This window comes from Colossoma macropomum, unplaced genomic scaffold (genome assembly GCF_904425465.1).
Source record: "Colossoma macropomum unplaced genomic scaffold, Colossoma_macropomum, whole genome shotgun sequence".
NCBI classification, from domain to species: domain Eukaryota; kingdom Metazoa; phylum Chordata; class Actinopteri; order Characiformes; family Serrasalmidae; genus Colossoma; species Colossoma macropomum.
The window spans coordinates 129901-154897 of record NW_023495958.1 but is presented as its reverse complement, the minus strand read 5'-3'; the positions used below and the strand labels follow the sequence as shown (position 1 = coordinate 154897).

The 24997-nt window shown below is 36.7% G+C and overlaps 2 protein-coding genes across 2 annotated transcripts in view; both read left to right on the top strand.

The window, feature by feature from the left end:
- The window catches only part of LOC118803753, a 34757-nt gene extending 33648 nt beyond the window's left edge, over positions 1-1109 (top strand). The window contains exons 15-16 of the mRNA XM_036564241.1: positions 259-588; positions 790-1109. Coding sequence (XP_036420134.1) covers positions 259-588; positions 790-1109 — 650 coding nt within the window. The remainder of the gene's footprint in view (positions 1-258; positions 589-789) is intronic.
- A 12301-nt stretch (positions 1110-13410) lies between these two features.
- LOC118803752 lies at positions 13411-24311 on the top strand. The gene is made up of 7 exons (XM_036564240.1): positions 13411-13539; positions 13839-14177; positions 14880-15167; positions 15433-15604; positions 17580-17641; positions 23063-23401; positions 24016-24311. The coding sequence occupies exons 1-7, from the start codon at positions 13491-13493 to the stop codon at positions 24309-24311; spliced, it is 1545 nt and encodes a 514-aa protein (XP_036420133.1). The 5' UTR covers positions 13411-13490.
- Positions 24312-24997: the final 686 nt, after the last annotated feature.

The following is a 24997-nucleotide window of genomic DNA, read 5'->3' as shown; positions in this document are numbered from 1 at the left end:
CAGCTGGCCCCACTGGCCAGCACCACAATGAGTGATAGGGAGGAGGAGAGGGAGGGCCTGCATACTCAGAGAGAGAGCGAGACCAATTGTGCTCTCTTGGACTCTCATCTATGAGGGATTTTATGAAGCCAGTTTTAATTGAGTTTCACATAATTGAATGAGTCGTTAGGATTCATATATTTTTCATAGTTTTGGTGGTAGCTGTTCAGACACACACTGCTTATTTCACATCTCTCTGAATGATTGTATGTTTTCCAGATGTGAGAGCGGCTGGACAGGATAAAGTGGAGACCATAGAAGTAAAAGAGGGAGTAAATGTAACTCTGAGGACTAATCTGACTGGTATAAAGAGTGATGATATGATACGGTGGATGTTTGGAGACACTCGTATAGCACAGCTAGTTAACACAGACAGTGTCAGTTTTTATAATGGGACATTTAATGGGACATTCAAAAACAGACTGAAGATGGACAAAAAGACTGGATCTCTGACCATTAGCAACATCAGAACAACTGACTCTGGAGATTATGAACAACAGCTCATGAGTGAAAAGACATCAACGAAGCAATTCAGAGTCACCGTGTATGGTAAGCCAATTTCTTTCTGCTTTCTCAGATGATGGTTAAAAAGGGTTTATGCCACATGTCAGGTGTTGCCGTATCAGCAGATGGTAAAAATATCCGACAGTGATTTATTGAATTTGTTTCACTGTCAATGTCTAATCAGCCATAACTGAATATATTCAACAACATTTTATTTGAAAGACAAAGTCTTGTTCTGTTTTCCAGCTCCAGTGCCTGTACCCACCCTTAAATATGGGTTTCGACAAAACCAGTCAGGATCCAAAATGCCATCAAATCCAAATTGTTCTATGGTGTGTTCAGTGAGGAATGCGTTTAAGGTGACTCTCTCCTGGTTCAGAGGCAGCCAACTACTCTCCAACGTCAGTGATTCCTCTAACAGCACCCTCTCTCTACCTCTGGAAATTAAACATGGTGATAACGACACCTACATCTGTGTGGCAGCCAATCCCATCAGCAACCAGACAGTACCAGTCAAGAGAACCTGCACACAGAACTCTTCTACCATAGGTACAACACATACATGAGCATTAATGTGCTTAACTGCACTGATGTCTCCTTCATTACCTTATTCATTCTGAACATTCTAGAAGCCTCTGTTAATCTCTGAAATCTTTTGTTTACCTTCTCAGTTTGTTCAAATGATGTGGGTCATTTATTAGTGCCCTTCTATATGTTTTTTACTTTGATTTACTTAGTACATTGTAAAAACATGTTTACCTGTATTGCTAAGTGATATTCACCTGAATATCACTCATCTATGTATCTACCTTTGTAATTGTGATGTAGTTCCTACACTTGTTGTGTATGATATTATAGTAACATGACACTGTTTAACTTGGAGCCATGTAGTGATGGCCTAGTAGGGGTGGAAATCACAGCAGCTCCCACGATATGATATAATGATCCTTCGGCCATGATGCGATTCAGTCATAATTTTTAAAGCTTGTTAAGCTTATTGAAGAAAAATAAAATTGTAAATTATACAAATGAACATTACAAAAACATTGTTCTTACATTTACATATTTGGAATACGCTATTATTTGTGAAGCAGACAAAGCAACATTCAAGACAGGCTTTTTCTCTTACATATTAAACAAATATTTCATCCAGAGCAGGTTACAATGGCAGGCGAATGTGTTAAGGTGTCAGACGTCTCATCCAGTGACTGTTGTAGGTATATGACTGATGTTTTTTTGTGCCCAAACAGCCAATGCAACACCATCCCCCCATGCGGAGAGTGAGTATTTTTATCCATTACGCTATCAGACCATTCCTAACATTAACTCTACTGACAAAAACCTTGATCTTGCCAGAAAGAAACAGTGCCACTGTGAGCTCAGACAAACATTAATTTAGATAATTCATGATTAAATAATAAAATATCAATACTTGTACCTATAGATTTTAAAACTATTTTATTTATCCCAAAAAAAAACTTTATGGCCTGGTATAGACAAAACCTGTGATGGTCTGAAAGTGAGGAGAAATGTGGGTCAAAAAGTTTGTGAGTTCAGACCATGCCTTCAACATGGTGGTGGTACAGAAGACTGAGTGAGGGAGGGGGAAGAACTCTGAGAACTTGGGCTGGAGTTCTGGGCAGCTTCTGTCTGTAGTTAGAAGACCAGACCTCCTCATAGCTGTAGTAGGACTGATGTAGAAGTGAGGAACAGGGAGGAGGGTGGTGGTGGGGATTATGAATACTTTGTCACAGAAATGGAAGGTAAGGATGTGAATTTATAGGGTGTTAGACTGGAAGAAGGAGGGGTTTCAGCCATGCTCCTCCCGCCAAACTTAAATTATAACATAACTACATCTGTGTTGCATGTAGGCCATCATATAGTTGTTGTACAATAAAAAAAAAAACATGTATCTCCATTTTTGTTGATTTTTATTTTACTATATAATTTGAACTCAGTGGTTGTCCTTTACATGGTGTGGAGATTTCATGATGAATGGACCAACAGAAATGCTCCAAAATTACTTAATTAATTAAACCTCTCTTTGCTTCTTTGGGAAAGAATTTAGTAAATACAATGACATTATTTTCTTTTCCTTAATATTTTGATTTGTTGTGTCATTTTATAAGAGAGACCCTGGTAAAGACTAATTGATTTTGTACTTTTCCATTACAGAACACCCCCAGCATCTGTGGCTGATACCTGTGCTGCTAGTACTGTTACTGGTATCAGCTGTTATGTACGTGGTATACAAAAAATTCCGCGAAGGCAAACAAAAAGGCATGTATCTTTAAACCGCCCTTATAATCTCTATTTTCTAAGTCATATGCTTGTAAACTGTCCTCCATCGTGTTCTCAATCAGCATTATAAAAAGCAAACTTTGTATTGAACAAAATGATTTGTTTCCTGTCATTCAGGTTCAAGCAAAGCAGAAAGCTGAAGAAGAAGCACATATTGCTGATACAATGTTTTGTGCAAGAATAGTACAAAACATGGTAAGATGTACCGTAATGTTGCTGTGTGCACTGCATCTATGTGTAAATCTATGTGCAATATCATTTCCATTCCAGGAATGATGTTAGCTTACTCAAAAAGTGGGGAAAACTTGTTTTTTATACGTCTCGAATATAGTTATCCCAATTTTTTTGCATCCAGATTCTCAGCAGAGGCTCCAAACACAAAATGAAAACCACTGGCACTACTGGAACACTAAATTCATTATGCATTATCAATTATAGTACATCACAAATCCATTACAGTGATGTGCAATTATTTCAGAAAGATTTCTGAAGTTGCTGAACCTCTTTGAACTTAGCATTTTTAAATCTCCATACTTTCAGTACTGGAAAAAAACTCAAAGGAACTGGTAATGTGTTGAAGTTCATGCGTTTGGAAACTCTTAAAAAAAAGATGGTTCTTCAAGGGTTCTTTAGCAAAGAAATGTTTCTATTTAGAACCATGAACACTCAAAGAACCCTTTGCATGATTAAAGGGTTCATTGTATCATAAAAGGGTTCTTCTGGTTGATGGAGAATGTGTTGTAGACAGTTCTCCTTAGAACCTTTTCGAAAAGTATTCTATTTAGCACTAAAAAGGGTTCTGCTGTCAAGCTTGACACTGTAACAATAGCAGGACCCTTTTTTGGTGCTTTATTGAACCCTTTTTAAAAGGCTTCATTTACAGCACATTTTTCATCAACCTGCAAAGAACCCTTTAATCGTGCAAAGGGTTCTTTGAGTGTTCATGGTTCTACATGGTTCTATGTAGCTATCATCTTATCATTCATGTCTCTACAGTACTATACTGCAAAAATGCACTATACTGCAAATAGACAATGTACACCACTGAAGCATAGCATAACCACCACACAAATCTGCCTCATTGCTGAAATTTTACCTTGTTTCTATGGCAACTGCATATATACCAAGTTTCTTTGACAAATTAAGTGAATATTATTACCTAAGAAGTATGAAGAAAGTTCACCCTGAGGAGTTTACATGTGTTTCGATTGTGAGAGTAACTTCGACCCTAATAATTTTTTCTCTTTGCTTATTACAGAAGCCTGATGGCCAGAGGACACAGTGTACTCAGCTGTCATCACATGATGGTTGTAAACGAATGTGTCAGCTAGACTTTTATTAATCTGTCTGTTTACATTTCTGCTGTACATTCGAGCGTGCTGTGGTTTTTCATCCATATTTTGATTTTCATCTTCACTGTTCCATACCGAATTCAGTTTTGCACCAGATATCTTCCTCTGGGCCGTTATAGGGATAAACAGTGGAATTCAGAGGAAAGATTATCTGGATCAGTCAATGATAGTAAAATAGCTTAACGCATGCCTTAGCCAGTCCACGCTTGCAATGAAAAATTAAATGAATCCATCACAGACTGAAACACATACTTTCATTTTCTAAACTTATAATGTATCACAGAACCTTAGACCCGTTTGTGCATGAAGGAGATCAATTGTGTGCAGTGTTAGTGAATGAGACCCATTTTCTTTACCAAAAAAAAAGTTAATAGGGAAAAACTTTTCATTCTAAAGTGTTGTGTACATTTTTAAACAAGATGAAAACGTTGCCATTTAAAATATGCACAAAAGTGATCATTCTCACTTGCTTGCTTATAAAAATGATGTCACTGGGGAAACATTGTAACATACAGAGAATGATTTTTTCAAATCATTTTTATATATATATTTTTTGGATACATACTATTTACTTGCTTTTTTGTATGGGAAGAGCTAATGCACAGCTGAACTGCTGAAGGGAACAGAATGGAGGACATCCTCCTTCTGCACATCTTTTTTTTTAATTTCATTTCATTTTTTTATTGTTATTTTTTGTAGCACAAAAATCAAACACCTGCTTGCCTTGACTAATCAGCTATTCTGTAATAGTATGACTTCACTATATGTACTGTTTTACACAGAGATGACTTTTTTAAGGACAAAATTTTGTTTAGACTATTTTCTTATTGTTTTATATGTGTAGCATCTTTTCTGTTTTGTCTGTAAAGCATTGATTATTTTCCTTAAAGATTAATCAGTATTCAGCATATGTAAGAACTTTGCAGTTGGTAGGAATACAAGTTCAATCTGTTTTTTTATGTCACTGAGAAATTACCTGCCCAACATATTCTATGAGCCCTCATTACTTAATGCTTGTAATTTTTACATCACTTCATTCTCTCTGTACCTGTAATCTGACAATAAAGTTGCATCTAATCTATTAATCTAATCTAATCAGTTCTGTTGTTCCTTCAACAACTGTAATAGTGCTAATTTCTAGTTCAGCCGGAGTTTAGTATGAATTAACATTCACTTCTAGCTGGGGTGGTCTTGAAAAGTCTAAATGTTGGTTTACTAACACTTAACAGTAAGTATTACATTCCTTTTTTATAACTTTGTAAAGGTTTGTCTCACTGACTGTATAGTAATTCCTCTTTGTGTGCTAATAAAGGAAATACAGAAAACTGTTGACTAACTGTGACGCTGTTGATGCTGATGTCATTTGCTTGATATTTTTGGCATTTTTGTATTTGTGAATGTTTTATTAGTAAGTAAATGTGCAATTATGATCCTGGAACTGATGAATGTTGAATGGCTTGTGCTAATGTCTAAGTTATTTTATTTAATAAGGGGCAGATTTACTAAAAGAGGTGTTTTCCGCTGGGCAGGTTTGCCAATGAACAAAAGCACAAAAACCTATCTAACCAATGACATACGCAATGTAAACCCCTGTTTGCCTCAGATTCTTTTTGTAAACTTTTTTCTTCCAAACAAAACAACAAAAAATGTGTTTATGATTATTTTGAGATGATACATACGATTTTTTTAAATTATGACAATACTTTATATGTTAATTATTTTCACCTACTGTTTTGAAACGTTCAATTTTGGCTGCAGGGATGAGCTAAACTTGAGAACTTGTGCAGAGGTAATATGGAAATCGTGTTTTATTAAGCAATTTCTGGTGTGTTCGGGAATTGTATGATTTTAAACTGTTGTTTGTGAAACGTTTTAGCTACAAGCAGTGAATAATTTCTCCAACAATGTGCGTATAAACCACAGTGCGCACAAAGTAATGAGTAGCTTAAGTAATGTAGGGATCGCACAATCAAAAGAGTTTCAGTATGCTTTTAACTATCGTCATGGCAATGATGTGCTCTTAATACATTTTAATGAGTGTTGTACAAATACATTAACCCGTTTTTGTAGTGGGGTAGTCCAGAGGCTTTTAACATAAACTGAAAAAATACAGGAATTGCTGTATAGATGTCAGTACATGCTTTTGCCATTCCTCAGCCTGGCCACTAGAGGGCCTCCTCCCCCGAGTTCAGATTAGATGTCATAGTTACACACACCTGTTGTTTATACACTCCTAATTAGTTTTCCTATATTAGCTCCCCTGTTTCACCTTTAGTTTGCAAAGTATTCCTAGTCTTTTAGCACTGCTTACTGAGCCTTTCTTTTAGGCCTTGTTTATTCAGCTTGCCAGGCCAAATCTGATTTTTGGCATGTTCAGATTGATTTTGATAGTCTGAACAGCAAAAAAAAGGATGAAATCAGTTTCCAGAGCAGTCACATGGTTGTGTCCCAGATTAAGCTTTGGATGTCATCATGATCATATGTATTTTTGACTTAAGCATGGCTACAGTGCTTCAAAGTAAGAGTTTTTTGACACATGCACTGGAACAGTATCAAGCTTAACATCTTATTGTTATTGACTCTTGTCTGCTTTCATTTCTGGATTTTTGCCTTTTGCTTTGACAGATAAGTATAGACACCATTCCAAAAGCTTTTATTTATACTGGCTCCATCTGGTGTTTTGTGCTTGGGCTCCAATAATTGCCATTTGCAATGCCATTTGTAGACAGTCAAATTACATATTTCATTGATTTTCAAACTCTAAAAATTTCACACCACCTCAGCATGGAATTAACATAAAATGTGGCATGTCCATAAGTTTGGGCACCCCTTCGCTCAGCCAGTTAACAGTCTTTCTATTCTTGATTTAGGATGGTTTACCCAGCTATGCCTTCTAGTTTGGAAATGTTCATAGGTCGTTTTACATGCACAACACACTGACAGAAAGGGTTATGTTCAAATCTGGGAATGATGGCCATGTGTTTTGTATATCAAAATAATTCAGTGTTGGTTTTGAGATATTTTAGATCAGGGGGCCTCATTCACCAATATCTTCCTAAGGTTCTTACGTGTGTTTTTGAGAAAGGTTCTAAGAAAAAGTCTACATCAATTCCTGACGTGTTCTTAAACCACAAAAAAATTGTTTACATTCTTGTGCTCTTGAGTATGTGTAGATTGTGTTCTTACCTAAGAATAAATGCTAAATATGAAAACTGAGTAAGTGGGTTTTGAGAAGGAATTTCTTCTTAATTCTTCTTAGAATTTCTTCTACCACCCTGCCAAACAACCCCAAAGCAAAATAAATCCACCCCCATGCTTTTTCCCCCTCCAAACATACCTTTAGTGATTGTAGTCAGAGTTAAATTTTTCCAAAACAGATCCCAAATCGCTGATCTAAATGTTGTTTTGCATATTTCATATGTTGACTTTTGTGATATCACAGTTAAGGTGTCCTTCTGAAGACTCCTGTATGCAGATCATATTAGTACAACAACATTGCACAATGGGCCGGTGCATCACTATGCCAGCGCCAGCCAAATCTTCAGGTAGGCCTTTGGCAGTGAGGTGGGGGTTTTGTTTTGCATATCTGACTATTTATAAGCAGTTATTTTTCACAAATTTGTCTTGGTCTTTCAGATCATTGTTGAGTTGTAACAGTTCTCTTTAACTTCCACTTCTTAAAGATTTTTTGGCCAGTAAAGATTATAAACAAGAAGTGTTTAGATATCTTTTAGATATCTTTTAAAGTCTTCTCTTGCTTTTGTAAGAGCCAGTTATCTTTAGTTTAAGATCCTCATCCAGCTGCTTGATGACCCCTGAAAGTGCTCTGTATAGTGATGTACACTTCAGGTTTTCTATAATAAACCAACATGAGAACATTCCTTCATCTCTTAGATAGACAGACTTTTTAACACCTCCTTACTATAGCATTCTTTGATAGTTTTGTGTATTTTTTATACTTTACATAACCTTTGCACTTCTCTATTGTTGCACTGAAAGTTTTGTTGTGCAAAGACAGAAAAAGCACTGATGTGAATTGAAGCTAGCAAGTACCCCTTCCATCCCACTCCCCACGTACTAGTCAGAGGTAGACAATATGGTGATGTGTTCAATCCCCATCCAAGCAGCGCTGCCATGTTGAAATGAATGTCCTTGGGTAAGTCTGTAAAAGCTGTGCTTGTCCACTACTGTCATTTTTTCTGGATTAGTGTCCTCTAAATGCCTATAATTACACACACACTTTTTCTAAGCTGCTTATCCTTCTGGGTCGTGGGAGGAGCTGGAGCCTATGCCTATAATTATAAGTTAATTATGTTTTATAAACACTGCACTGAATTTACTGCGATGGACTGGCTACCTGTCCAGGGTGTATCCTGCCCTCCGCCTAATGACCGCTGGGATAGGCTCCAGCTCCCACCCATGACCCAGAAGGATAAGCAGTTTAGAAAATGTGTGTCATAAACATTTGTTTCAGCATTAAATCAGCATCGTACTAACAGTTAACATCTGTTCAGCCCTCAGTGAGAGCTGTTGAGTCAATGTTGGCTCAGTGCTCAGCGTAGTTGATTTTCCAGCTTTGAATCAATGGCCAAAGCAATGAGCAAGGTCAGTTCAAATCCAACATCAGAGATTGATTCAATGGTTTTACCCAATTAGCCCACCTATCCCCGCCAAATGTTATTTAGTCCCCCTTCCCAAGTAAATGTGCATTACTAGTACCAATCATCTATAGTTAATGGTCAGTTACAATAGACTGTAATAGCAGGGCGCGACCTGGAGGAGGCGCTGCTGCTGCTCTGATGCAGCGCTGCCTCTTCGGTGCTTCCAGAGATTGACTAACGTAACGTTCAGCCAATCAGATTATCCCTCACTCGTTGTAGGCCAATTAGATCAGACCTGGGGGAGGGGCTCTGTTTATGCACCGCAAAGTGACCGGTAACCGAGCTGAAGACGGGGTTTTAGCTTAAAGCTCACTAGAATAAACATTAGACCTCATTCAAAATCTGTAATATACAGAGTGAAACAGTGTTAAACCGTGAATATGTCCACCTACAATAAGGATTTGTGGCAAATTATGGTCAGTATAGCTGGATATCTGTGTTTTTTTACTTGTTTGCTTGTTAACTCCAGCTGACTTGAGTTAACTTTGGGTCAGGCTAACACTGACTAGCTGACCAGCTAACCAGTTTAACCCACAGACTCTCTGGTTTAACTTCATAGTGAGAGTGAGTGTAAAGAAACGAGAGAGATAGAAATAACATGGCTGACAGCTCTTTATAGTCTTTTTTGTTATTTCTCTTTAGTGTTTGGAAACAATGATACCAGTATTTGCTATGTATGGATGTTTACAGTATAAGCTGATGTCAGTGAAGGACGGGGCTCAATTTGGCTTCCTGTTCTCCAGATTGTTGTTTGAATTCACCCTGAATTTGAATTTTGCCAGGTGCCAGAATGAAACTGCCGCAGCATTTAAGGTGGAAAATTCAAACGAGATGCTGACTTCTCTTCAGCTTTGTGTGAAAAAAGGTCATCATAACACAGTTTATATCCCTCAATTCCTCAACTTGTGGATGGAAATTAAGAGGCTGCAGCTCTGTCAGAGGCCGTTCAGATGAGATTTTTAGTTAAAAAGAAGGAGAAAAAGAAGCTGAAGGAGACTGACAGGACTGAAGGAGCAGATCTGATGGAGGTGAGTGATCATGAAGAAAGCGAGGGACAGTTGTTTAAGCTTTCAGTCAAACTTAAAACAGAATTTAATCTAACTTAACTGAGACAATATAATATTTGTCACAGTGACCATGAAATTCTGTCACCTGGCTTATTAAACATGCCCTTCGAAGCGAGATCACATTCTTTCTGATGGCACCAGCCGAGACTGAACTGATGTAAAATCTGTGTTTGAATACAGTATTTAGGATCGTGCAGCTTATCTAAGAGAAAGGAGAGAGCATTGTTTGACTTATCTTTGCTTGATCTCTGCCTGTTGTAAGTGGGTGGACATAGTGTTTGTTACATTAGCTCTGCACTCAATGCAAACTGTGAAAAGACAGATCTACTGTGTGCCAATGTGACTAAATAACCATTTTTGATCTACTTAACACGGCTGATGTACTTGACATTTTCTGGCTGTCGCTATTCTAAAAGTGCATTATAAACATTTTTGAGCCGTTAAAAAGAATTTCTTTGGGAACTATACCCCCCGAACCACCTAGCACAGGCTTAGCCCCCCCATCCATGAACCTCTAAAGATTCCCTTGACCCAACCACATTGTTGTAATCCAGGTCTGCTATCTGCATAGAAACATCACCTAAGAGAGCAGCAGTAAGCAGTGTTTACACTATTGCAACAAAATACTGAGCGTGTCTTGGCCATTTACTTGTAATGGAGCTGATGTTTGCTGCTTAGATCTACATGTAGTCTGTATTTCAGGTTTTATTTTTTGTCATAAATTAATCAGTTAAAACGTGTTTGGGATATTTGGGTTCCGGCTTGAGCGCTGAAGTATGTTGATCTTGCTGCTGTGGTAGTGATGCAGATAGGCCGGTGTCGTGTGTGTGTGTGTGTGTGTGTGGTTATTCCACCCATGTCTGTTTCTTCCCATTGACAAAAGCTGTGAAATGGTGCCATCTTGTGGATGAAGAATGCAGTGCATTTTGGTAATTTATAATTCTAACAATGGGCTTAATCCATTAAATAATAAACTATCAGTATTTGTACCAAGCCACCATTTCACATAATCATGAACTTTGAGCTGTTAGGGATAAAAATCAATCCAGATGAGCGTTTAAAACAGACCAGACTGACAGATTGATGAAATGTTACATCACCAGGTAAACATGCAGAATCTATAAAGATCAAGTATCAGAGATCATGCAGTGGCTCAGTATAGCAACATTTGTAATTATAAAATAATAGCTCATCACACTAAGCAAATAAATAACATTAATAAACAATCTCTTTAATGTCTTTGAGAGTTGTTGAGTGTTTAACTGAGGGAGAACGACACGACTTCAGCCGCAGGCAGATCAACAACTAGGCTTATGTGGGCTGAAGCTCTGGGGCCTCTGACCTTGAAGGGGCCCCAACAGTCACAACCTCTATTTCAAACACAAATATGAATGAATAAATCCAGACAGTAAAAAAGTCGTGTTGAGTTAAAACATGTCAGTCGTCTCCTCCATAATTCTTTGGCTGTCTAATGCAGTAATTCCTTACATTTTTTAAAGGGAACACCCTGCCTCTCAGTTCAGAAGTTTCAGGCCTGGACATTATCACACATGCTGACTATGAAGTGCACCGTAGAACATACGAACATATTGGATATAATCCAGGGGCCCTGAAAGCTTTCCCCCTTTTTAGGAGGCCTGTGTAGGTCGCTATTCAAATTTAATCAAGTCTGTGACACGTTTAGGTCTTTGTACAAACAAGATCAGATTTACTTTGAGTCTTTTCTCTTCTATTGAGGCTCATGTTCATACATTCTGGGTCGCGGTGGGGTGCTGAAGCCTATCCCAGCTGTCATCGGGCAGAAGGCAGGATACACCCTGGACAGGTTGCCAGTCCATCGCAGGGCAGACAGACAGGCATACATGGACTGTGGGAGGAAACCCACGCAGACACAGGGAGAACATGCAAACTCCACACAGAAAGGACCCCGGTCATCCCGGCCGGGAATCGAACCCAGGCCCTTTTTTCTGTGAGGCGACAGCGCTAGTCGCCTTCCTGTTTACTCAGAACAAGACATGATGAGTCTAATGCAAATGTTTGCTTACACATATCTATACATCTAGAGAAAGGCCAGCTCACAGAGACTGAAAACAAGAATTAAGATTATAAAAATAGAAAACAAGAGTGAAGAATCTAAGAGTACACTTTTACTTTTTTGGTAACAACATAATTCCATATGTGATTTAAGAGGAGAGCTTGAAATGCATTATTTTTGAATCTCGTTGTGTACTTGTTGTCCACTGACTGTCCTGCCTGTGGATTATCTAATCTTCGCAGAAATAACTTCTGAAAAAAGAATAACTTGCACTAAACGGCTGTTTTAACTGGAAATTAAATAAAGAAAGGATGATCTTTGACTTTTGCCCAGTCTGTGGTTGGTGCACTCTAACCACAGTGACAGCAGTCAGCGCCCCCGCCAGACTCACTCATTAAAACGGAAGTGGTGGGTTTCAGCTTAAAATGAGGCCTCAGCGTATCGCATCTAAAACTTTTACATCAGGTCAGTGAAAGTGATGTTCTTCAGAATACACTAAAAGAGGTTATCGTCCCTGATCTATTGAAGTTCAGCTAATCAAGGGAAACATTTTGTCTGTACTGGAGTATAATTTGTGACAGCGGTATTTGTGCATGCTATTTGATTAATTGCGTTTTTACAAAACAATTTACAACTTACAATTAACAAACAGTTACTGCTGTTCTCCTGCTGCTTTTATTTATTTTATTACTTTCATCATAAAGTGTTTTAAACTGTTGTTGAACATTAGTCAAATATGAAGTGTAACCATTTTAGAAAGTTAATTATTTAAAGAAAAATCCATATATGACATTAATATAATATACATACACAGAGTACTGTTCAAAGTCTCAGACAGCCATGAAAATTGTTTAACACTATTTTCTGTGGCAATGACTGTAATTATGCTTGTAAAAATACTACTATAATAAAAAAATAGATACAAATATACAAAATTGCAGCAAACAGTAAGAAGTTTCTTTTTTTTTGGTTTGGAGAATGCACTTTGAAGAACACATTTGGTTCCTGTGTTCTTTCTGCCATTGTATATATTTATTAAATTCCATCACCAGCATATCTGATTTATTGTAATGAAGAATTGATTACAGATAATATAAAATATTATATATTAAGTACAATATTTTATACATTTTAAATAATAAAAATATTTATGTTAAACATTAAAAAAATAAAACAGGGACAACAACTTTTACACAGGCCACATTTAATGTTTTTTTGTCTGCCAGTATGTTAAAAAATAAACAGTAATTGTGCATTTAAATGTGCAGACACATGTTCTTTGTAAAGGACCTCAAATTATCACTTAGAAAATCATCAAACCATGTTATTTAATAATTTCAGTTGATTGTAAGATGCTAAAACAGTTGTTTGTCTTTATAACAGCTGTTTTAACACTTCATGCAGTGCATCATTTGCATGCCCAGCCCAGCACAAGCACATCAGCTCTGTTCTTTTCTATGAAGTTGAGAAGAAAACTGACGATGGAGTTGAAGAGTTAGTTGAAGCTGGTTGATTAGAATGGCTGGTTAAGATGTTCTCAGAATACAGGATTCATCCAGCTCTGCTTCACCTGCTTTACTGTAAGTCTGTTTTCCTCAAACTCTTCCAGGAAAATAAGGAGCTCTGAATTTACAGTGCGGTCAGTCCGGACTGAACACTGATAGAGATCGTCTTTACTGTTACTGCTCTGTGTTTAATAGAAAATAGTGTCAATGTGAGTGTTGATGTGTTTTTATGGAAAAGAGGAGAACTGAAAGTAGGTCTATCTAGTTAAAGATGTCTTTTCCTCTGAGATAGTGGCTTCAGAAATGAACTGATATTGAATCTCTTCTGTATGTGAGTGTATATAGACTAATATTATATACTTACATTGTTTCAGGTCTGCTGTGCTCAGCTGGAGAAGAGGTTGTCAGACTGCAGGAGCTGGAGGGAAACACTGTAACCATCCATACTGGACTAACTGGAGTTCAGAGTGATGCTCACATACTGTGGTTCTATAGATCTGAGAATTTAGATACAAAGATAGTGATCAGTCTGGTGTTTAAAGGGGAGACTAATACAGAATATCCCAGTGAGAGATTCAGAGACAGACTGCAGCTGAACAGAACCAGTGGATCTTTAACCATCACAAACATCAGCAGAGAAGATTCTGGAGTTTATAAATTACACATCATTACTGGAATGTCCTCAGTCTGGAGTTTCAGTGTTGATGTCTATGGTGAGTAAATATTATATTTTCACCTGTAAAATGTCATAGTAAATGAACAAGAAGAACTGGGCTTAGACTGTAGGCAGTACCCTAGCTACAGTTGAAAAGGCTGTGTGATGCATTCAACTTATATATTTAGCTCTGTTCTTGGCTCAGTAGACGTGGCAATGATTTGACGCAGTAATAGAAATGGCAAGGTGAGCATCTTCAAAGCATCTACAGCGGACTTCTTTTTTTAACAGTATGGCTGTGTGAACAAAAGACTAGATTTAATATTATAAATAAAGTGATTACATTTTTACCAATACAGTTTGATTGATTTCTTTAGATTTATGCTTAATCAAGCTCAGAGAACATATGGGGAAAAAAATCAGACATGCTAAATCTCGGTTTTGCTTGAGATCAGGCACGGAATCTTCTGCATAGCAGTCAGACAGGCCAAACATTAGATTTTTTAGCATGTGCTGTTTATGAAATACAGTAGATATCATATGTGCTGAAACCTGAGTTTCAACTTAAGATCAAACAGAGAATCTTCTCCACAGCAGCCAAATGGGCCAAACAAACACAACACAGGACTTTGAGGTGTTTGTACTGTTTGGAATTAATAATACTCTTTCATATTGTTATTTTCGTTGGTGGTTGTAGTGCTGTACATAACTTTTTAATGATTTATCTCTTATCTGTTTTGTTTTATTTTGTGTTTCATAGCTCCAGTATCAAAACCAATAATAGGAAATCAATCTGAAAAGCGCTCAGTGAGTCTCAGAGAGTCGTGTTCTCCTCTGTGCTCTGTGGAGAATGGGAAGGATGTGAGTTTGTCCTGGTATGAAGAGAAAGAGAGAATCTCCAGCATCAGTAGCTCAGATTCCAGTGAACGTCTTTATCTTCCTCTGAATATAACCAACCCAAACTGTTCTACTTACACTTGTGTAGCTGATAATCCAGTTAGCAGTCAGACAACCCAGCTCGATATTACAAACATCTGCTATAAATCAGGTACGTTAACGTGATTTTTTTGTGCTGTTTATTGTTAACTAAAAGACGAATATTCTAGTCAGAGTTGGTTACACAAAGAAGCAACTAATAAAACTAGTTTCTCAGACATGTTTGTCTTTGCTATTTTGTAAGTTAACATAAAATTATTACTATTATTATAGTAATTAGCATATTAGTTTACTTATTACTATTATTATAGTAATTAGTATATTAGTTTACTTATTTGACTAATTAACTGCAAAGGATACTTTTTTAACACTCTCAGGTACAAAAGTTCCTAGAGATCTCTCCAAATCACTGGCTGCTGTTCTCACATCTGTTGGACTGATTGTTGCTCTATTAATTTTATTTGTGTGGATCTGGAAAAAGAAGACAAATCAACAAGGCAAGAAATACATCTCAATTTGCTTCATCAGCTGCCTTTCATTATTGGTTTTGTATTTTGTATTTGTATTTTTATTTTGTATGTGATACAGTTTGCTGCACTTCTGTAATATATTATTGTTTTTTTGTGTCTAGTTTATCAGCATGCAAAGCTGAATTATGCTGAAGTGAAAAGTACATCTCAGTATTCAGAGGAAGCTCATAAGGTAAGTTAATATGCATTACAGATTTAACAGTTAAACCTTATTGAAGTTACTGTGCTGTGAATATACATTCTCTAAAACCATGGAAACATTTCTACTGCGCTGCAAACTGAACATTCGTGTCTTCATCTGGAGTGGAATTTAAGTTAAATAAAGTACGTTTTTTCATGTTAAATTTATTATATCATGTCATATTTATCTACTCTGACTGATATTACAGCAAACAGCATTTCTAAGCGTAATTTGTTCTTGACTTTCTAAATGATTGTTCTTGGCTTAATACCAAACAGCTTCAATACAGTAATTGAGCAGTTTTTTTTTTGTTTTTTTTTTCATATGTGGAACTGTAGTGTAGCTACACTGTTTTGTAGCTCTTTTGTATTGTATAAATGCATAACAAGATTGAATTTCTGTTGATTAAACAGTTCCAACTATGTCTGCATGTGTGGTGGAGGGCAGCCATTTAAAATACAAGCCAAACATTTTGTTTTAGTGAATCGGCCACAAAAGTGTGATGTGGAAACCAGTCTGGGTGGTTTAACGGACACTGGAACATAAACCACTTTAGATCTTTTCTCACCACATTTGAACAACAGAATGCAGAAGCACTGTGATGTAGTTTACTGTTGTTATTTATTTATTTTTTTATTAGAGTTCTGCTTCTAGACAGTTTAGAGTGGAGCCAATAAATATTCCATGACTTTACTACAGTAAATTGGAACAAGTTGGACCAGGCAGAGCACACCAGTAGAAATGCAGAGCTACATTTACATAAAGCTGTGAAAAACTGCAACAAAAACAGAAAGTAGTGAACAGTAAAACTGTCTTGTCCAGGTATTTAATTGATAACAGCACAAGCAAGACATATTTAATATTTTACACAGTGAACTTGTATATTTACAAAAAATAATAAAATAAGTTTCAAATTTGATGCCTGCATCACTTTTCCAAAAACCTTGGATCAGCGGCAATGTATGACACCTATTTTCAAGATTCCACAGGTGAACAAATGAGTAGGTAGCAGGTGATGCTATAATGGTTTCCCAAAAGGCTCAGTCACCACTTTGCATGAGCCAATAGACCAAGAGTTTAAGAGCAATGTTTCTCAACACATACTTCTGTAATGATTATAACCACATGGGCTTGGGAAAATTTTAAAAACCTTTTTCAGGTGTCAATTTGATTTTTCAGGCACAATTTGTCACTGCATTTACAAATACTGTAAATAATGTATAATTGTACGGAGCCCACATATCAATAATGTCCAGAAACTCCTCAGACGTCTTTTAGCTGAAGTTCACATAGAAACCTATACCAAATGCACTCTTTCTTTAATTGCTTTGAAAATCTTAGACACAAAATAATTTATAATTGTTGTCAAACCAAAGGTGAGTGTGGCAATGAAGGTGAGGCACTGATAGTAGGTGATGACCACAACAGATTCCAGAGTAATCCAAGGAGAAATGTGCAGAATTTAATCCCTTAATTGGCCAGGGGGGCAGGAAGTTCTATTACACACTTGTATAAACTAAGAATGTCTCAGCCAGTTTGCACTGAAGTCCCTGAAGTTATTGAATAATAAGCCTTAGTATGTAATAAGCCTGTAATTGAGTTGTCCCTATAAAAGTATTACATTTAGGTACTCCAGGTTTTCTTTCAGAAGTTACAGCCATTTTAAGTTTAAAAACAAAACAAAGCAAAAGGTTCAGAAGCAAAACAAGATAATTTTTTATTATGCCTTATCAGTAGGCTGTTATTAGAGTTATGTTACTGTTTTTTATTTATTAATTTATTTTTTAACGGAAATAATCTGCTGTGTTTACAGAAAAACAGCATCAGAGTGGCAGAAGACCAGTGCACGTTGGTGGTGTACTCAGCTAAAGGGATGTAACCAGTGTGTGAAAGACTCCTGGTATGCGGGGGGTTCCATGTTGGCTAGCTACTCCAGCGTGGCTAGCTGCTAACTCATTCACTAATAGTGGCACTGATGCTAACTTCAGTGGCAACAAAATGTTTGGTTTAAAAATTCTTCTTCTGGAAAAGCTCTTTTCTAGTTTAGTACTGAGCTCTTCAACACATTAACTCAGATCTTACACATTTGCTTTTCTGTCTTTGGTTTGAGAAATGAGTAACAATTCATAGTTTCCTCCAGTGGTCACATTGTCAATTTGCAAATATGCTACAACACATTGTAAGGCTTTTTTAAAGAGGGACCCCAGGAATAGTTACAGTGTTTAGGCTATGAAAGACCACCTGGGTGAACCAGTGTGCTACAGCCCACTCTAAGGCAGACCAGTGCTGCAGCACTAATAAGTTAAGAATACCAAGGACAGAAGCTCGCTGATAGTGAGTGAAACAGGCTAAACAATAAGCTTTTAATGAATTTGTATTGGAGTTTCTATTTCACCCTAATGGACAGCATAAAGTCAAAATAAGTTTATTTTCAGGGAGCCCCAAAATTTAGATTTTGAGACATTCAGGGGGTCCAAGAGGTTATTTCGGGGTCCCGGACTGTATTTCGCACCTTGGATGCACCTAGATCTGTATTTTAGCATCAGTTTGTCCATTTTCACATTAAAAAAAAATGATTTTTTGTTGATTGCTTTATCCTGTAAATTGTAACAGTGACCGCTTGTTCAAGTTCTAAACATTTACTCCATTTCTGTACCTAAGCTGTGTCCATAAGGCTATGAATTTTTGAATGAAAAGACAACCAGTGTAGACTTTTGTAAGCCTGTAAAATGACGTCTTTTAGCCTTGTGTTTGCTTAATGATCTGACTGTCCTACTTTTACTGATGCAGATATCGTGAGAGGTGAAACAGTATTAGTACCTGCAAAAAAATAAATAAAAAAAGAAACAAAAAAAATGTATTTTACGTTAAAAGCTCATGTAATGTGAGCCTGTTGCTCCAAGCTTTGGGGCAGAGTTGTATCTACCTAGACTTGTTGGAAGCTCCTTTAATCAAGCACCAATGTCTTCACATTTTCATAGTTACTTTAGACTAGCAACATTAAAGTCTGTAAGGACAAAATCATGAAAAACAAATAGCAACATTGAGAAATACTTAAACCTCCTGTGGCTCATTTCAGTGGAGAAGGAAGAAGCAGTTGATAAGATTAGTCAAGGCAGAGCTTTTTTGTTAATCTCATGCGTTTATTTTAACACAGAGATCTGCTCTATTATTATTATTATTATTGTAGGCAAATAATCTTCAACAATTTTATACCTTTACAGTTTTACAATAACAACATTCTCTGCTGTTCAAAATCTGTTTCACGGTAAACTGTTTTACCATTGATAAGCAAATCAATCATTATCTTAAATACTAAAAAGATAAAAGTCAGTAAGGACTTGTGGGCTCCCGTATAGCCCCCTTACAACTTCCCATTAAGAAAAAGGCTAAAAAGGGGTATTTTAAATAAAATGAAGCATGTAGCTCTGCCCTGACTTCCGATTTGTAATAAATGTAATTTTGCGTCAGCAGATGACACTAAACCCTTTTTATGCAGATATTAAGCAGATATTGAGTGTTTGCCACCAACAGGCTGACAGGCTGATGAAATGCTTTAATAAAACCCCTTTAAACTACGGTTCCTAAATTTTTACACAAACATTGCTGAAATTCAAATAAGTAGTTGGAGCCCCTGTTTGCAGGCTGTGAGGTGCCTGAGGCCTCAGTGGATCACTATTTGGGCATTTGGAAATCCCAGGGAAATGTTGGATGTTGAATAAAGCTCTGTGTATTTGAAAACGAGTGTTTGTGTTATTCCACTATCAACAGGTTACATCATTAGGTTAACTATAAGAATCTATAAAGATCAAATAACTAAGCTCATGCAGTGGTTCAGTACAGCAACATTTGTAAAAAGAGTAATAACAGCTCATGATACTAACCAAATAAATACAATTAATAAAAAAAATCTTTTTAACGTCTGTGAGAGTTGATATGTATGTAATGGGGGAGAACGACACGACTTCAGCCACAGACGGATCAACATACAGGCTTTTTTGGGCTGAAGCTCAGGGGCCTCTGACCCTACAGTCACAAAATCTATTTCAACCAGAAAAATGAATGAACAAAATTGAGAGTTAATTTGAGAGTTAAATCTTATCCTCTGTACTTTTTTGGATTTCTAATGCAGTAATTCTTTACATAGCAATCCCCCTGATTCTCGACTCAGAAGTTCCAGGCCTGGACATTATCACACATGCTGACTAAGAAGGGCACGGTAGAACATATTGAACATAAGTGTACAACAGCCAATTTGGGTAGACTGTTTAGTTTTCTGTATTGATGGCACTTTAGCATATTTAGATAAGAATCACAAACTGTGACCCATTGAGTTGTTTTGAAAACGTTCATAATAGTGTAGCTCAGGCCCAGCGCCAAAACCTCAAATGAGTGAGGGTAGGTGCAGCATATTGGGCCCGTGCTACAAGCAGAGGCAGAGAGCAGTGTGTTTGTTTTGTTTTTTTTTGGTTTGTTCCTGTCTGTATAAAGCTTGTATAAAAAATAATGAGTTTGATGACTGGCTAGTGGGGCATTGTCCCACTAAATCACCCCGAGAGTCCAGGGCTGAATTAGCTGCTTGACATGTAGGTCTACAGGTTGGTTGATTAGGTAATGTAGGCCTGCTCATTGTTTGACTAGTGTAACGGACCTGTTGGTTGGTTTTCAACTTGTTACACTTACCACAACAAAATGTGGACCATCTGGGGGGGCCCTAAGGACCAGGTTGGGAAACACTGTTCTAGAGGAAACCATTACAAATAAGAAACTTGACAGTAAAACAGCAGAAGCAGCATTCTGTTTTGTGTTTTTCTTTTTTTAGGAGAATTAAATGCAAATAAAGACTGACGGGCAAGTAACATGAAGAGCAGTACATCATCCTGATAGTTTGCATCTAAGAACTAATTCATCACAAAAACACCTAAAATAGAAACGTCTATTTCAGTATCTCGGGATTTCCCAGATAATGTATTTATAAAATTAATAGCTAATTTTCCCTATTAATAATTTCACTCACCTGTTCATTTCAGATGTCAGACTGCTGAACTCTGTGGAAAGAACAACAGACACTGAATGAGTGATGGATGAATAATCAAACCACACAATGTTCATTTTCTATTATAAGTCTCAGCAGCCTATTAGATTACAAAAGAAAAAACTGACTCTTATTAGTTGATGATTAACTAAACCCAATCTTAAATCACGGACATGACCCATGAAATCAAACACAGCATCGTGTTTTAAATAAAGAAGTCTTAAAACCTTTCTGATTAAAAAAACACAGCCTAACAAATAAGTTAGTAATGTAATGTAGTCTACCAAATTACATTCACCACATATGATTAGCCCATATTCGGCCACACTGACAGACAAAATATCTTTCTCATTTTAGACACTCATGTGTAACATCTTTTCATAGTGGAAGGATGGACAGAAAAACCTGTGCAGTTTTTCAGATCTGAAGCAAAAGTGGAGCTTGATTTTCTCCTTTCTCTCAAAGATGAAAGCGTTAAGTGCTGTTTATCTGATGGGGACAATTTTGGTGATTTACCAGCTCTTTTTAGAGGCCCTAATTTCTCTGCATCTTTTAATCATTTTTCACTTATTTTATATCTCTTGAAAGATGAATAACTTTGTACTTAATGGCTGGGTTGACAGGAAAATGAATGAGAGGTGGTCTTTTACTTTTTACATAGTGCTTTATGTCTGTGGTTGGTGCACTTTAGTCACAGTGACAGCAGTCAGCAGCTCCCCCAGACTCACACATTAAAACGGAAGTGGTGGGTTTCAGCTTAAAATGAGGCCTCAGTGTATCTAAAACTTATATCAGGACAATGAAAGTGAAGTTCTTCAGTTCTTTAAACATTTAAGGAGATCACTTTTTTGATGTAAGTTTAAAACTGCAGCCATAAATAGAAACTATGAAGCAGCTGTGCCACTGGCAGCTATTCATTATAATGATCAGTGGACCTAAATATGACATCATAAAATATATATATATACGAGGTACAAATCGTGTAATCCCTATATTTAAATAAAAATAGTACAAAGACATCAAATGTTCAAACTGAGAAATTTTATTGTATTTTTTTCTTTGTTTATTGTTAGAAAGTTGAATACAGGACATACTTTATAACTCTCCATTGTAATCTAGCTATATTGTTTAACACAAGTCTTTACGCAGTGCAGCATAGGCATGGACATGCCCTGCCCACCCCAGCACATGCGCATCAGCACTTTATTCTTCTAGGAAGCTGAGCAGAAGATTTACCGGAGTTAGCTGATGTAGCTTGTTGTTTAAAATGACACATTAAAATGTTCACGATATTCGAGACTGTTCAAGTTATCTGCCTGCTTTACTGTAAGTCTGCTTTACTGAAACTATTCCAGGAAAATGAGGAGCTCTGAACTTACAGTGCGGTCAGTCCTGTCTGAACACTGATAGACATTGTCTTTACTGTTACTGCTCTGTGTTTAATAGAAAACAGTGTCACTGTGAGTGTTGATGTGTTTTATACAGTAGAGCAGAACTGAAAGTAGGTGTATCTGTATTAGATGATGGTCTATCAGTGTGAAATACAGTCATATCAGTGATGGATCTGCACATAAAGTGTGTTTTATGAAGCTTGAATGTTTAAACTATATTGAGCTCAGTGGGGTTGTTCAGGATGATGGCGGGATGAAAGGAAGAATAGCAGGATCAGGTAGACGAGTGCTGAACTGAAATGTAGTTACTAACAGTGGTCAGTGGGTCTATATTGAGAGGAATTCTCATAAGCCAAAAGAGAAATTTCTGGATCATACAATTAAGATTTTTTCATAATTTTTTCAGGCAAATTATTCAGTATTATGTCTGATGTGACAGATTTTGTAAAGCAAGAAGTGCAACCATGTGTTACTGAATGCAGTTCATCAGTGCCGTGTAGTGAATTTAAAATTAGCTGGCACGTGACTTATAGGCAGTACTCAAATAGTAATAAAAGGGCAAAAAAGAACAAAAAATAAATAAATAAACACCACAAAGATTTCACAAATGCAAAAATGAATGTATTTAAAAAAGTATTTAATAGTATAAATACAACATGTACACATTTTATAAACTTAAGAAAACTGCAGAGATCGATCAGTGTACTTCTTTCATAGTAGACATAAGGCAAGTAATCTTCTACTAATTGTGGCTCAAATTTGAAAGGTGTTACAGAAAAGACCTGATTTAGTCCGTCACTTCGGAAATGAACTGTCATGACTTCTGTATGTGAGTGTCTAGGCTAATATGATCTATGTACACTGTTTCAGGTCTGCTGTGCTCAGCTGGAGAAGAGGTTGTCAGACTGCAGGAGCTGGAGGGAAACACTGTAACCATCCATACTGGATTAACTGGAGTTCAGAGTGATGCTCACATACTGTGGTTTTATAGATCTGAAAGTATAGAAATAAGGATAGTGAACAGTCAGATTATTAGAGGAGAGATTATTACAGACTATTACAGTGAGAGATTCAGAGACAGACTGCAGCTGAACAGAAACAGTGGATCTTTAACCATCACAAACATCAGCAGAGACGATTCTGGAGTTTATAAATTAAATATCATTACTGGAATATCCTCAGTCTGGAGTTTCAGTGTTAATGTCTACGGTGAGTAAATATATTTTCACCTTTGTGGTTGCTGTAGAATGAGGTAGAACATGAACAAGTAGAACTGGGCTCAGATTTTAGACAGTACTCTAGCTACAGTTGGAAAGGTTGAACTACACATTAGAATGTAAAAGCTCACTGTTCTTCGCTCAGTAGACATGAGAAAGAGCAACCGTTTGACTCTACAGTGGAGTCTCAAACTGAAGTGTAACTGTTTTTCATTAAGTCTCATTTTCATAATTTTATTCACAGACATATTTGAATTTTATATTGCTTTGTTAAAAATCAATAGTGTGAACAAAAGATTAGTAATAAAGTGATACATTTTGTACCAATAAAGTTTGATTGATTTAAGAATTTTTTTTCAGATTTACATTTAATCAAGCTCAGAGAATATTTGAACCAAAGATTTAACATTTCAGACTACAAAGGTACAATATCAGATGTGGACATTGATAGGCTCAATATGTGTGTGAAGTTTACAACTATTATAAAAGGAATCATGCTGCTTATATGTTACCTAACCAGAACTGCACAAAGTACTTTATGCTGGAGGATCTCATACACAATTAGTGTGAACAGGAGTTTTGTTGTTTAATTTTTATGTTTCATAGCTCCAGTATCAAAGCCTATCATAAGAGATGACTCTGAAAAGCGCTCAGTGAGTCTCAGAGAGTCGTGTTCTCCTCTGTGCTCTGTGGAGAATGGGAAGGATGTGAATTTGTCCTGGTATGAAGAGAAAGAGAGAATCTCCAGCATCAGTAGCTCAGATTCCAGTGAACGTCTTTATCTTCCTCTGAATATAACCAGCCCAGACTATTCTACTTACACCTGTGTAGCTGCTAATCCGGTCAGCAATTGGACAACCCAGATGAACATTACAAACATCTGTATTAAAGCTGGTAAGTAATAAAATCATTAACACTTTGATTTTGTGTGTTGTTTACTGATAACTGAATGGTTAATATTTTAGTCAGAGTTGGTTACACAAAGAAGCAACTAAGAAAACTTCATTAGTCACTCTGATCTGTACTGATGCAGATACACCTGCTAAGTATTTAGGATTAACACAGAAATGTTTGTCTTTGCTATCTTGCAAAGCAAGTTAGCATAATTGCAATTTTTACACATTTCACTAAGTAACTGCAGCAGATATTGTTTAACAGTCTCAGGTCAGAATGTTAAGAGAGATCCCTCCAAATCATTGGCTGCTGTTCTGACACCAGCTGGACTGATTGCTGCTCTGTCAATATTAAGTGTGTGGTTCTGGAAAAAGAAGACAAAACAACAAGGCAAGAAATGCATCTTCTCGATTTGCTACACCAACTGCCTTTCATTATTTGTGGTTTTGTTCGTGATACAGTTTGCTGCACCTCTGTAATATATTATTCTGTTTTTTTTGTGTCTAGTTTATCTGTATGTTAAGCTGAATTATGCTGAAGTGAAAAGCACATCTCAGTATTCACAGGAAGCTCATAAGGTAAGTTTAAATACATTACAGATTTAATAGTTAAACCTTATTGAAGTTACTGTGCTGTGATTATACAAACTTTATGAGAATGGAAATATTCATGTTCTTCTACTGCAGTGCAACCT